Below are 13,895 nucleotides of genomic sequence, written 5' to 3' on the forward strand. Positions count from 1 at the left end.
TTTTTAAAAAGAAGCTATTCGTATTTTAAACTTTGGTAATATACTGTTACCGGCGACCTACCACTAAAAAAAAACAAAAAAATACCCAAATAGAGAGCGATTTATAATGAGCTAAGCCAAACTGTCATTATTTTTTAATTTTTGGCTATTTATTAAGTAAAAAAGTCTGGTACAATTTTGAAAGACAGCAAAATTGTTGTTTCTATTTTTTAAGAAACAAGTTCGTCGTCAGAGTTGTGTCAAAGCGACGGGCAGATAGCTTTGATAAAGCGAACAAGTCGAACAGAATATAAACATATTAACATTAATTTTAATTTATTTTTGGAAGTTTTTATAAAACAAAATTTAAACTGGTCAAACCTACAGCCCCCAAGGTCCCATTGCAAATTCTTTACAACACACCAGATCAAGCTATTAATAATTCAACTGACTCCACAGTCAGTTACAATCTAATACAGAAGAAAGAAAATAAACCAAAATGTTGAAAGTCCACGATCTGTATGGACAATCTTTTGCCCACGAGTTTCAGGTAAGTCTACAACTTACATAGCATTAATCTACCCACCTTTAGTGGAACATGGTGAAATTGTTAGTAAGGCGACATACTCAGTCTCTTTGCTGAATCCTTATGTATCTTTATGAATCCTATGCATCTTACTCTCATTGACGTATTCGCTTCACCTCGGAAGCTATTCTTTTGCACCACAGTGAAAGAAATAGAGTAAGATCTAAAGCTCCATACTTTTTACTCCTGGTTATACATTAGGGTGCTTCGATTTTTTCAAAAAAAAAAAAAAGGTAACCCATATTTGTAGTCTATGGTCAATTTTAAAATATTTCTACCAAGAAACCATAGTTCTTAAATCAATTTCTAGTCCCCGCTTTTCAAGTTGAAAAATTTTATGTTTTTGGTCTAAAATTATGCTTTAAAAACAATTTGTCCTTTGATTTTATAATAATTCTATATAATTTCGAAAGTCCTGGTCCTGACAAAAGTTTTGATACCAATATTGTCAGGATCGGACTAAAAACACTAAAGATTTGATAATAATAGCATGAAAGCAATTTCGAAAAAAATCGAAATGATTTTAAAACTATGGTTTTTTAGGGAAAATATCTTAGAATTGAGCGTAGATTAAGAATTTCTTAAATTTTTTTGACCCATACAAATCGATGCACTCTATTATACATATTATCATCTTGAAGCGAATACATTACCATGTTATTTATTTCACCATGGATAGACTGAATATGTCACCTTTTTAATAATATCACCATGACCTGGGTCGTTTGTTTAATTGCTGTTTGATTAGTTTACGAATCCGGACTCCATAAAAAATGCTGTTAAACGTTATAACTTGCAAAGAGCCGCAGAAAGAGATGAGTACAACCGGGACAAGGAAACGCACAAGATGAACAAATTGCGATTCTGTAAGATGCGCAATAGTGGCAACGATGTGCTTGGCATGGTCACGTCCCGGGATCTCGATGTGGAGACACAAATGTCCCTGGCTACCAAGGACACCACCACGAGCAGTGTCAGCAGCAGAAAAAGCAGCAGAACCGTCAGCAGAACCGCCAGCAGTCAAAGTTGTAGTGGCAGTACCAGCTACCATGAGATCGAGGCGCCAATTATGGAGCGTTTGGCGGGCGGCGCGGATACAGTGAAGCCTCGCGGCAAGCCCCGAGCGAAGACGCTGCGCAGCCGTAAACAAAAGCGTGGAGCAACCAAGCAAAACAAGGTGGCAACTCCCAAAGTGAATATGGATGATGCCTATGCGGCGCACATTGAGGGACTGCATCGTGAGGTCTGCGCCGAGTTGCAGGACATTGCTCCTGCCGAGCTGCAGGGCAGCTTCACACAGCGCTCCAAGTCGAAGGCATGCCACAACCAAAAGAAGAAGAAAATTCAGCAACCTCTTAAAAACAAACCCAAAACCAAAGTCAATTCCAATGGCAATGCCAACCCTAAACCAGAGAAGATTGTGCCGCAGCAATTGGAGCAGGACAAGATAATGGAACGGCTGAAGCAGGTGCTGAGCGTCAGTGAGCAAATGCAACAGGATGCCAAGCAAATGTCCTACCAAGATTACCGTGAGTCCCAAGCTCAGTGGCAGGACATTATTCCAACGCCGTTGATGCCACAGATGATGAATGCGGATCTGTGTCGGGCATTGAATACAACACCCTCGATGGCCTGTCTGTTTATGCAACAACATGGCCTACCCTGCGGCATGGAGGCAGAGCCACCCTTTGTGGAGGACAGCGATCTAGAGCAGGAAATTGCTGATCGTCCCGGCTATATGCGCTATATCGAAAGGTTACCCTATAATCCGAGCGATGCTTTGGACACGCCCAGCTCACAGAATGCCTGCTTTGAGGAACTCGAACCGCATCCACATTGGATACGATTACAGCGTAGTCTGAAACCCATGCATTATACATCCCAGAGATCGGATACGGATACACTGACCTTATGCGATACACAGGAACAGGCAGAGAAGACAGGACAAGCCTTCAAGCGGCCGAAAACAAAGCCGGTGAATCAACAGCCGCCTCATCCGAAGAAAAGTCGCCCAAAAGGCGGACAGCAAGTGGTGCGACAACCCGGCGAAAGGGAAAATCAAATGCAGATCGCTCTGTTGTCAAACTTGACTCCAACGACTCCGACGAGCACGGTTGCCAATGCCACTGGTAGTCTGAACATGCAACGGCGACGCAAGAGCAACGGACGCAACGTGATCTGCACCAGATCCCTGGAGAATCTCAAGTACGAAAAGATGGCTATATACAATAAGATCTCGTTAACCCAAGAACGCATCATTACGGCCCTGGATCGCCTGCAAGGGAAACTCTTGCAGCTTCAGATGCCAACGTGCAGCAATCAGGAAAAGCAGCGACGAGAGAGAAATGCTTTTAAATTCTGTGTGAAGTTCTCTCGCAACTTTCTCTTTCCACTGCGTGGACTGATCGAGGATGTGCGTGCAACGCCTGTGGCAAGCTTCAACAGTGCCACCTCGAATGAGGCCAGCCAACGGGTCGTATGCGTCTATTCATTGATGTTTCATTCCATTGGCAACTATAAGCGGCAATTGCGCTTTTTCCTGCTCGATAAGGTGCCACAAAAGCTAAGTGCCCTCATCGAGATGATGTACACGTTGACGAATATTTGCTTGGAAAAGGGTGTACTCGACCGTCAGGATCCGGTGGTTGAGAGCTTGCAGCAACGTTGTACCAGTTTCCTCACCTTCATCGAGGACATGCAGCAGGAGCGCTTTCAATTGGCCCGTGAAAACTATCGACGCCTGCAGAAGCGTATCCATCATGCACATGGCACTGGAAGATCGGGAACGCGTGAGCGTTACGATCTCAAGATGTTCCTCAACGATCTGAAGCTCTATGAGCCGCGTTTGGTGCCCAAGGAGCGACCCGAGAAGCGACGTCAACGTGGCTGGATTCGTCGACCCAAGCTGGAAAAACCAACCAACAATGCCCCATCCCAGACTAGGGTTGCCATCGAGCCTGCAGCGGAAAAAATGAAAATAGATCCCGTCCTGGAGGTTCCCACCCACATTGAGTGCGTCCAGTGTGGCGATTATCACTGTGAGCCGAGCAGCGAATACTACGAGCCGAGCTCGGAACAGAAGGATCAGTTGACCAACATATTGGCCCTGTTGCAGGAGCCGCGTCAGGAGAAGCGGGAGCTTCATCAACAGCTTCTGGAGGCCATGGAGCATGTGACCAAGTCGCAGGTTCGCGAAGTTCTAGATCCACTTGTACGCTCGTTGGGCGCCATTTTGGACAAAAAGATGGGCGACCACTTCAACTAAAAAGAGTTATCCTATTCCTATTCCTTGCCCCGATCCTCTACATAGGATATACGGCCAGGAATAGACGCAACCAATATGAATCCCCTTTTCAAAACATTTTCTGACCTTTGCTTTCGGCCTACCAAATTGTTAAGTAACCTTACCACAAACATATTGAATATATAATTATGTTCGAGTTGAGTCGTGACTTCAATAAAGTTATACATTTATCGGAATTTTCATGTTAAAAACGAGTTTTCAATGCATTTTTATAATACATACATGACTCTTATTCCTTGTCGGATTTTTATAGATGAATATAGACTATGGTAATTTTGAATTATTCAGCTGAGCATTGATACACATACTTTCGAAAGGGGTGGCGATAGAATTGGTGCGAATAAGAGAGAGAAAGCACGAAAACTTTGTTAGGCAGATTTTAAGAAATCCGCTCTTAAATTGAACTACTTAAACAATAAGAATGTATTGAATAATGAAACAATGTACGATTCAAGTTGTCAGTAAGTTTATTTCGCTGTTATAATTTTCCCTTTTAATATGCGGATCCTTGGCTACACGGAGCTGGTTGGAAAACGCTATTGCAACTAAACAGATAATTAGTGGGACAAGCTGGAGCCGGAACTGAAGATCCACCGTAACCACCTGATGCCTGACCATAGCTTGCGACCTGCGGTGATCCCAACATTGCGCTAAACATACGTGAGTATCCAGAAGATTTGGATGCTGAATATGCAGAAGCAGCGGGAGCTGAATAGCTTGGCGCTGAATATACGGGAGCTTTGGGTGCTGAATAGCTTGGAGCAGCTGGTGCTGAGTATGCAGTAGCTTTAGGTGCTGCATAGCTTGGTGCTGCTGGTGCTGAATAACTTGGAGCAGCTGGTGCTGAATATACAGGAGCTTTGGGTGCCGAGTAGCTTGGAGCAGCGGGTGCTGAGTAACTTGGTGCAGCTGGTGCTGAGTAAGAGGTAGCCTTAGGCGCTGAATAGCTTGGTGCAGCTGGTGCTGAATAACTTGGAGCTGCTGGTGCCGAATAGCTTGAAGCAGCAGGAGCTGAGTAGCTTGGTGCCGCTGGTGCTGAATATGCGGGAGCTTGCGGTGTCGAATAGCTTGGAGCTGCTGGTGCTGAATAGCTGGGTGCAGCGGGAGCTGAGTAACTTGGTGCAGCTGGTGCGGAATAGCTTGGAGCGGCAGGTGCTGAATAGCTCGGTGCAGCTGCTGCTGAGTAAGAGGTAGCCTTAGGCGCTGAATAGCTGGGTGCAGCTGGTGCTGAATAACTTGGAGCTGCTGGGGCCGAATAGCTTGGAGCGGCAGGTGCTGAGTAACTTGGTGCCGCTGGTGCTGAATATGCGGGAGCTTGCGGTGCCGAATAGCTTGGAGCTGCTGGTGCTGAATAGCTGGGTGCAGCTGGTACTGAATAGCTTGGAGCAGCGGGTGCTGAGTAACTTGGTGCAGCTGGTGCGGAATAGCTTGGAGCGGCAGGTGCTGAATAGCTCGGTGCAGCTGGTGCTGAGTAAGAGGTAGCCTTAGGCGCTGAATAGCTGGGTGCAGCTGGTGCGGAATATGCGCTGAATAGCAGCTGGTGCTGAATAGCAGCGGCAGGGCTGAGTGCTAGTAGCAGCTGGTGCTGAATAGCTCGGAGCGGCAGGTGCTGAATATGCGGGAGCTTGCTGTGCCGAGTAGCTTGGAGCTGCTGGTGCTGAATAGCTCGGTGCAGCTGGTGCTGAGTAAGAGGTAGCCTTAGGCGCTGAATAGCTTGGTGCTGAATAACTTGGTGCAGCTGGTGCCGAATAGCTTGGAGCAGCGGGAGCTGAGTAGCTAGGTGCAGCTGGTGCTGAATAGCTTGGTGCCGCTGGTGCTGAATATGCGGGAGCTTGCGGTGCCGAGTAGCTTGGAGCTGCTGGTGCTGAATAGCTGGGGGCAGCTGGTGCTGAATAACTCTGTGCAGCTGGTGCTGAGTAAGAGGTAGTCTTAGGCGCTGAATAGCTTGGTGCTGAATAGCTCAGTGCAGCTGGTGCTGAATAGCTCGGAGCTGGGGCTGCATATGCGGAAGCTTTAGACGCTGAATAGCTCGAATCTGCTGGAGCCGAGTAGCTTGACTGCGAGTTGTAGAGAACTGGAGGTCCGTAAGCTTGCGACGGAATACCCTGGAGTGATCGTGAGAATCGATCATCCACGTTCGGCTCCGGGATGGTCAAGTCCTCGAACTGCTCACTGGTGGCAGCAAGTACCACAAGCCAGTTGATGGCCAAAAAGGTTAAAAGACGCGCTCCGTACATGCTCAGCTGTCGATCGGTTAGTAAAAACTATGTGTCTGCATTCGGCTAGCTAAATCTTTTATGAGATTTCCGTACCCTCTGATCAGCAAAAAATGAAATTCTCAACGTTGCAAAATTGCGCAATTCAAAGTAAATGTAATTTGTGTAGTTCTTTGGGTAATTTTCGCTTGAACGTTGAAATCGCGAGTGTTCTAGTTCTGAAAATACCAAGAATAATTTACATCTCAGTTTATGACTGACTGTCAGATACTCTAATCACAAAGTACTTCTCCAGGTCAAGCAGTTGTGGAATTCATGCTCGAAATTCGAACTTCTCATGGACGGTTAAGTTTTTTGAGTTTTCCAAATCGTTAGCAAAGTAGAAGGTAATTTCTATGTTAGAGTATGGTCATAATATATTTTGACATATGTCAGCACTAAAGTTTCAGACAAGCTTTCTTTCGGTAAGCAGAGTTCATGCATGTTAAATATCGTTTATAATGCTGAATTAACAATATGTGTGGTATTTGTGTCAAAGAAAATTCGCTATTGACTTTTGTAGGGTCAAACAATGCCACGCTATGCAAAACAAACAAATTGGGCATACATACATTTAATATATCTGACATTTAATTAATACGGTCAAATTGAGAATATTTTCAAATAAAACGTTACATTTTGATAGGCTTTTTCGCTGTTAGCTTACATTCGAACGCACTGTTAGCCATATCGCAATCTGTTGCTGTAGTGCCAAATTATTGCTTAAATAAAGCTTTAAAAAAAATTCAAATTGCGCGCGTTTACAGATTGTGATACTGTGAAGTGTGGAGCAAATTTCTAATGAGGAGTAACTTGGTCGCGAATCTGACACAAGATGGCGCTGCGATAAATCGCAACCGAAAACGATAACAACAACGATAAGATTATAAAATTTTGAAATTCTAGCTACAAACTAAGAAAAATTCAAAAAGGTATTTTTTCCAAAATGGTACTTGCCAGATCGGAAAATTTTGCTTGGTGGCAGCCTTTTGGGCCAAAACAGTGTTTCCACACCAGTGTTGCCAATTTTTAGAGGGGAAAATATCTGTTTCTGGCTGGAAAGTATCTCAATTTGTTTTTGCAGGCACTTTTACACAAATTTACAAAATATATGAATGGTGAAAATAACTGAAAATATATTTAAAATAGCTAGATTTCCGGCTGTTATCAATTTTCAAATTTATCTAGCAAACGAACTTTGAAAATAGCCAGAACTAGCTATAACAAGCTAAGTTGGCAACAGTGGTTCCAAATCAACACGTCAACGCTTTCTTCTTCTTCTTCGTTTTACGCCAACATCTGAAGAGCGGCGGCTAACTTAGCCAGTTTATTAATGTGATTAACAAACATTTTATTGAAATAAAACCTCAACAACAGAGCTTAACTTGGAATAGTTAGTGCTGCAGGCAGTGCCTACCATTTAAGGAATACATTAAATACGACACGTAAGTTCAAGTGTTCAAGTTAATTTGGTAGAGGGGCAAAGTGAGGGTTGCGGCAAATTTGCCTTACCAGCTGCTTGCGTTGGCAGAAAACGAAACGAAATGTGCTGAGGAGAGAGAATAAGAACAAGGAAGCGAACTAGATGTTGAGGAATAAGGTTATTGCTCTCTCTCTCGCTTTTACAAAAACTTAACGATTTTTGTGCATGCATTTTAACTCTTTTTTTTTTTAATTTTATTTTTGTTGCAATCTAGTGACTTGGCAAAATGGTGAAGAAGAGCGTGACCGGCTATTGGCTGTCCATGCTGATGCTGTGCATCATTGCATTTAATACGCACAGCGTTCAATCGGCCGCCGTCATGTCCGTCGATCTGGGCACCGAATGGATGAAAGTGGGCGTCGTGTCTCCCGGTGTTCCCATGGAAATCGCCTTGAATCGTGAATCGAAGCGCAAAACGCCGGCAATTCTCGCTTTTCGCGACGGCGTACGCACCTTTGGTGAGGATGCTCAAACGATTGGCATACGTGAACCATCGGCGGCTTATGGTTATCTCCTTGATCTGCTTGGCAAGACCATCGATAATCCCGTTGTGGATCTCTACAGGTGAGTGTAAATGTGTGCGTGTGCGTGTCCGTGTGTGTTTGTGTGACTGGGCCACGTCATGTTAAATTGGTATGCGAAAGTTTAACGAATATGGGTTACGTTACGTTAACGACTTATGTACGTTGGCACCGCTTCAAATTAGCTTCAAATTTAAATGCCGTGAAACGAATAACACAATTTGGATTTTAATATTGTTGAAAATTTTCTTCTTTTATTTGTGAACTTTTGCAAGTTAGTAAAAAGTTTTGTCACCGCTAAGCGGAGCATAGGCTTATAACGGGACGTAGACTAACGGTCAACATAACAATTATCGGTAATTTGAAATCAGTAAATTTTTCAATGCAAAAGTCTCTTACGTTACGTTACGCCATTAACAAGAGGTAAATTAACGGTCAACATGACTTGAATCTATGATTTAAACGAAATGAATTTGTAATTATATTTAAATTCTATCAACAAATAAATTTAAACAATGAGTATACTATTCATATTTGTATTTGAATAAATTTTTTAGCTTGACAACTTAATGAATATTTGAATTTTGTATAGTTAATGACATTTAACAACAAATAAATAGAATCTAAACAATGAGTAAACTATTAACATTTGTTAGTTTAACGATAAATCGAAAACAATCAATTAAAATACTTATTATATATGTGTTCATCTATACTTAATTAGAAAACGCTTTCCGTATTACACGCTGGTGGGCGACAAGGAGCGCAATACGATCGTGTTCAAGAAGAGCGACACGGAGGAGTTCAGCGTGGAGGAGCTGATTGCCCAAATGCTGGTCAAGGCCAAGGAATTTGCCCAGGAATCGACACAGCAGCCAATTGCCGAGTGTGTGCTCACAGTGCCCGGCTATTTTGGCCAGGCGGAGCGTGAGGCTCTCCTGGTTGCGGCCCAATTGGCCAATCTGAAGGTGTTGCAGCTGATCAACGATTATGCGGCCGTTGCCCTCAACTATGGTGTGTTCCATCGTGCCGAGATTAATGAGACGGCACAGTATTTCTTATTCTATGATATGGGCGCCTATAAGACATCGGCAGCTGTTGTCAGCTATCAGCTGGTTAAGGATAAGCAGACAAAGGAAACGAATCCTGTGGTCCAAGTGCTTGGTGTTGGCTATGATCGTACCTTGGGTGGCTTGGAGATTCAGCTGCGATTGCGCGACTATTTGGCCAGTGAGTTCAATGCGCTGAAAAAGACCAAAACGGATGTGACGACCAGTCCAAGAGCGTTGGCCAAACTGTTCAAGGAGGCGGGTCGTTTGAAGAACGTCCTATCGGCCAACAATGATCATTATGCACAGATTGAGAATCTGCTGGAGGATCACGACTTTAAGCTGCAGGTGACACGCGAGAAATTGGAAGAACTCTGCGCCGATTTATGGCCAAGAACGACAAAGCCATTGGAGGACGCATTGGCCACATCAAATCTATCGCTGGATGTGATCACTCAGGTGATACTGTTTGGCGGTGGCACACGTGTGCCCCGCGTACAGGAGACAATCAAGGAGCTGATCAAACAGGAGCTGGGCAAGAATCTAAATGCCGATGAATCGGCCACAATGGGAGCGGTTTACAAGGCAGCCGATTTGTCCACCGGCTTTAAGGTGAAAAAGTTTATCGTCAAGGATGCTGTGCTGTATCCATTGCAGGTGGCCTTTGAGCGTGATCCTGGAGATGGTGCCGCTGTCAAGCATGTGAAGCGCGCTCTGTTCGCCCTGATGAATCCGTATCCACAGAAGAAGGTCATCACCTTTAACAAGCACACGGATGACTTTGAATTCTTTGTCAACTATGGTGATTTGGAGCGTTACAGTGCCGAGGAGATTGCTGCCATTGGTAGCTTAAATATAACACGTGTCCAGCTGCAACAGGTCAAGGAACTGCTGGAGAAGTCCAAGAAGGATATGGTTGACAACAAGGGCATCAAGGCGTACTTCTATCTCGATGATTCTGGCATCTTCCGTTGCACGGGCGTTGAGTATGTGTTCGACAAGCAAAAGTTGGATGAGGAACTGGATGAGGATAGCACACTGGCCAAACTGGGCAGCACCATTAGCAAGCTGTTCACCAAAGAAGCCGAAAAGGCATCATCCACCAACGAGGGCGGTGAGCAAGCAGCTCCTGAAGAGGAATCTAGCGAGGAGTCAGCCAAATCCAAGGACGCCAAGGATACCAAGAAATCCAACGATAACGCCAACGACAGCGAGCAAACATCAAGCAAAACCGATGAAGCCGATGCCAAAGCGGATCAAGTCAAGAATGAAACTCTCAAGCTGGTCACCGTCAAATCTCCCGTGGTGCACAAGACGCAGCTGCAGTTTACGGCTCCGCTAAGCGGTACCGGCTACGACAGTTCCATGGCAAAACTGCAGGCGATCAACAAGGTTGAGGAGCAGCGTGTTCGTTTGGAGTCCGCCTTCAATGCCCTCGAATCGCACATCATTGAGGTGCAACAGAAGCTGGAGGAGAAGCCCTATGCCGACTGTGCCACAGCCGAAGAGAAGGAGAAACTGCTTTCCGAATGCAGCAAGCTGGCCGAGTGGCTCTACGAGGATGTGGAGAATCCCAAGGCGGAACTATACGAAGATAAACTGGAGAAATTGCAAAAGCTATCAAATGTATTCCTCGCACGTCATTGGGAGCACGAGGAACGTCCGGATGCGATTAAGGCGCTCAAGGGCATGATCGATGGTGCTGAGAAATTCATGGTCACGGCACGTAATCTCACCAAAGACACCAATCCCGAGAAGGATGTCTACACCCAGGTGGAGATCGATACCCTGTCCAAGGTGATCGATGAGACAAACGCATGGCTGAAGACTGAGACCGCCGCCCAGAAGAAACTCAGCCGCAATGCGGATGTACGATTGACCGTCAAGGATATTACCGATAAGATGGGTTTGCTGGATCGCGAGGTCAAGTATCTGGTCAACAAGATTAAGATCTGGAAACCCAAAGTGAAGCCTGACAAGGAGAAGAAGCCCAAGGAGACTGAAAGCGATGAGGCAGCTGCGTCCCAGGACAGCAACAGCGGAAGTGGTGACAATGCCGAGCAAGCAGAAGCACCTAACACCGAGCAGGATCCGAAATCACCTCAAACTCAGAACGAGAACGAGAAGAGGCAGGAAGAGGATCAACAGGAGACGGTGACTCCTACGCCCACAGCTGATGCCAATACGCCACACAACGAGCTCTAAATCATGACAACATCACTAGAATATCACCAGTAAAAGAGACAGCGAAAGAGAAGGCAAAGGAGAAGAAAAAAGAAAGAGACAGGGAACGCAGGAGAATCGTTTTGAGTAGAGGGGCGGGGTTAGAATGTTAGTGTTCGGAATGCATTGAGCAATGCGGATCAGTTGCTGTTTTTTTTGTACTACCAAAAGGGGCAAGGGGGCGGGGCAATGTCATCGAAAATCAACAATCTATAAATGAGGGATTGAAGAACTGTTAAGGGAAGCTGGGGGTTGGGGGAAGTCTGATCTGACACGCCCATTGCATTCCGTGCATGTCAACAAACAAACAAACAACCAGAAGAAAATATAAAAATTGCGTTCAATGTATTTTTTTAAATTATTATTTTGTTCATACTAGCTAATGGCGGGGTTAAATTATGCTACTTTAATCTTAAACTAATGAAATTTTTATGAAAATACATACATGATATAAAATCAAGTTTCATTCCGTCGTGCTTTAAGTTCTTCATACGATATGCCTGGATATATTATCTAAATCTAAATTTAAATAAATTAAATCAAAGACTTGAAGTACTCAACTCCCCCTCACTTCTTTATACATACATAAAACATATACATAGTACATTTAACAATATTTATATGCTCCCCAAATCCTTTAGCAAAGCATGTAAAACAATACAAACAAAAATAATAATAATGTATCATTAATGAAGAAAAGAAAAACCAAAATACTGGGATAGAAAAGCTCAAAAATAAAATCGTCAAAAACAACTTATCTACACTGTCTATATATAATGTGTAAATATAATACAAGCTATGTACCTGATTTTTTAAAATGCATTCTTGGTAAAGATCATACAAGATGGCTTTAAAAACAAGAAAAAAACCTTCCTACAAATGTCCAGGAAGGGGTAACAGCTGATCAGTGATGCCAACTTTTAAAAGAAAAATAGCTGTTTCTGACTGGAAAGCATCTAAATTTAATGCACCCGTTCATAATTTTAGAGAACATTTTAATAGCAAAACGTAGCTAAATAGTTTCTTAAATTATTCAGATTTTCGGCAATTTTTAATTTTTCTATCGAAGCAATCGAGCTTTGAAAATAGCTATAAACTAGCTAAGTTGGCAAATGTGCAGCCGATAGCTATCGAAATCAACACTAGAAGTCTGACATTCGCTATGAATATGTTAACATAATGTATCTAATAATGTATTAAAGCGCTCAAAAAAGGAACTGCTAGCAGGATCACATGGTCAGCAGAATTGGAGAATCTGTTGGTTGACAGGGACAGCGCTTAATAAGGAATGTGTGAAATACATGATTGAGTGCAGCACCAGTACCATCAATTGCATGACCTGAAGTCCGAGCAGAGAGAGAATCAAAGGACCCAACATGAGATACTGCTATCTGTTTTAAAACTAGCCCTAACGCTTCCTAAATAAATGACAAAATTCGAGTTATTTTTCTGTGTTTATTTTTAAATTAAAAATGGCAATTTGCAATGGCATACAATATTCAGGGAGCTTAAGCAGTAAAGGATTCAGCACCATATAATTGGCTATTAATCCAACATTTTTATATACATAACACAGAAAGATATGCATGATATGTCTTGAGAAATTCCATTTAATTGAATTAATAAATAGATGGATGGATTTGGCAATGTAAAGAGTGATGATTGAGAAGGATTGAGGACATTAGCTAGCCGAAATTACAATCATTCAAACACCATCGATAGTTTAGTTAATTGCGGTTTTTATTCAAATAAATGTTTAGTCATAGATACAGTTTAGGTAAAACATTAATGAATTCAAAATTACATCAGCTTCTATATAAAATATATAATATATTGATGTATACGTAAGCAACTGGCCTGTCAACACTGCAAATCAATATTAATAAAATCGATGTGTATTGTATATACATATAACCAACAACAACAAGTGTGTTGTACTCAAAAGCAACCATTATGAAACTCAATATGAAAATATAGAAAATTTTCGAATTTTTTTATGCAAACATATATCACAGTCAAGAACAAATATTTTGTTATCTGTGATTAGCTTAAAACTAACACCGAGGACAGTTCTAGGATGGCGCCGCAACATCAATCCTTACAGAAGAATTATGTTCATAATGTTAAGGTATGCTATACATAAATATCGGCAATTTTCTTTAATGCTCCAGTATTCGCAAAAATTTGTTTAATAATAATTTGAATCAAAAAAATATATTGAGAACTTATAATTTTAAAAAGAAAAAGGCATTTTTCAACTTGCGGCACCAAACGGAAATTGAACTTTATAAACGCTATATAATAATATAGTCAACTCTAGTCAACTTTTATCTCGTAAAATTGCAGCAGGCTGGAGCGTCTAAAAAGCGAATGAACGAAACAATTGAGGATGATAAAATAATTGAGAAGATTGAGAGCAGTGACGAAGATGACTGCATTGTGCTGGATCCAGTTGTGGAACAAGTAAATGTTGGAGAGGACTCTAGTGACACTGA

General features: G+C 42.8%; 3 protein-coding genes across 5 annotated transcripts; 2 read left to right on the forward strand and 1 right to left on the reverse strand.

The window, feature by feature from the left end:
* The first annotated feature begins 257 nt into the window (after window positions 1-257).
* On the forward strand, window positions 258-4,051 carry LOC117793842. Its single transcript, XM_034634265.1, has 2 exons — window positions 258-529; window positions 1,314-4,051. Exons 1-2 carry the CDS (start codon window positions 479-481, stop codon window positions 3,828-3,830), a joined length of 2,568 nt encoding a protein of 855 aa, XP_034490156.1. The 5' UTR covers window positions 258-478; the 3' UTR covers window positions 3,831-4,051.
* A 262-nt stretch (window positions 4,052-4,313) lies between these two features.
* On the reverse strand, window positions 4,314-6,122 carry LOC117784569 (DNA-directed RNA polymerase II subunit RPB1). 2 transcript variants are annotated; one of them, XM_034622332.1, is made up of 2 exons: window positions 5,621-6,122; window positions 4,314-5,391 (listed from the first exon to the last, which is right to left on the reverse strand). In XM_034622332.1, the coding sequence occupies exons 1-2, from the start codon at window positions 6,104-6,106 to the stop codon at window positions 4,363-4,365; spliced, it is 1,515 nt and encodes a 504-aa protein (XP_034478223.1). In that variant the 5' UTR covers window positions 6,107-6,122; the 3' UTR covers window positions 4,314-4,362. The 2 variants fall into 2 exon arrangements, with proteins under 2 accessions (XP_034478223.1, XP_034478232.1); XM_034622341.1 differs by having other exon boundaries at window positions 4,314-5,395; window positions 5,433-6,122.
* Window positions 6,123-7,396: 1,274 nt separating this feature from the next.
* Window positions 7,397-11,860, forward strand: LOC117793950 (hypoxia up-regulated protein 1). 2 transcript variants are annotated; one of them, XM_034634425.1, is made up of 4 exons: window positions 7,397-7,569; window positions 7,822-8,171; window positions 8,853-10,056; window positions 11,311-11,860. In XM_034634425.1, exons 2-4 carry the CDS (start codon window positions 7,834-7,836, stop codon window positions 11,380-11,382), a joined length of 1,614 nt encoding a protein of 537 aa, XP_034490316.1. In that variant the 5' UTR covers window positions 7,397-7,569; window positions 7,822-7,833; the 3' UTR covers window positions 11,383-11,860. The 2 variants fall into 2 exon arrangements, with proteins under 2 accessions (XP_034490316.1, XP_034490308.1); XM_034634417.1 differs by having other exon boundaries at window positions 7,404-7,569; window positions 8,853-11,860.
* Window positions 11,861-13,895: the final 2,035 nt, after the last annotated feature.

Source organism: Drosophila innubila, chromosome X (genome assembly GCF_004354385.1).
Source record: "Drosophila innubila isolate TH190305 chromosome X, UK_Dinn_1.0, whole genome shotgun sequence".
NCBI classification, from domain to species: Eukaryota; Metazoa; Arthropoda; class Insecta; order Diptera; family Drosophilidae; genus Drosophila; species Drosophila innubila.

What these genes read in the sequence shown, in the direction of transcription:
- LOC117784569 (XM_034622341.1), bottom strand. Translation starts at nt 6,106, where the DNA reads ATGTACGGAGCGCGTCTTTTAACCTTTTTGGCCATCAACTGGCTTGTG. An exon ending in CCAGCTGCTACTAGCACTCA is followed by an intron (nt 5,396 to 5,432) that starts GCCCTGCCGCTG and finishes GCTGCTATTCAG; the next exon opens with CGCATATTCCGCACCAGCTG.
- LOC117793842 (XM_034634265.1), top strand. Translation starts at nt 479, where the DNA reads ATGTTGAAAGTCCACGATCTGTATGGACAATCTTTTGCCCACGAGTTT. An exon ending in CTTTTGCCCACGAGTTTCAG is followed by an intron (nt 530 to 1,313) that starts GTAAGTCTACAA and finishes CTGTTTGATTAG; the next exon opens with TTTACGAATCCGGACTCCAT.
- LOC117793950 (XM_034634417.1), top strand. Translation starts at nt 7,834, where the DNA reads ATGGTGAAGAAGAGCGTGACCGGCTATTGGCTGTCCATGCTGATGCTG. An exon ending in CCCGTTGTGGATCTCTACAG is followed by an intron (nt 8,172 to 8,852) that starts GTGAGTGTAAAT and finishes ATACTTAATTAG; the next exon opens with AAAACGCTTTCCGTATTACA.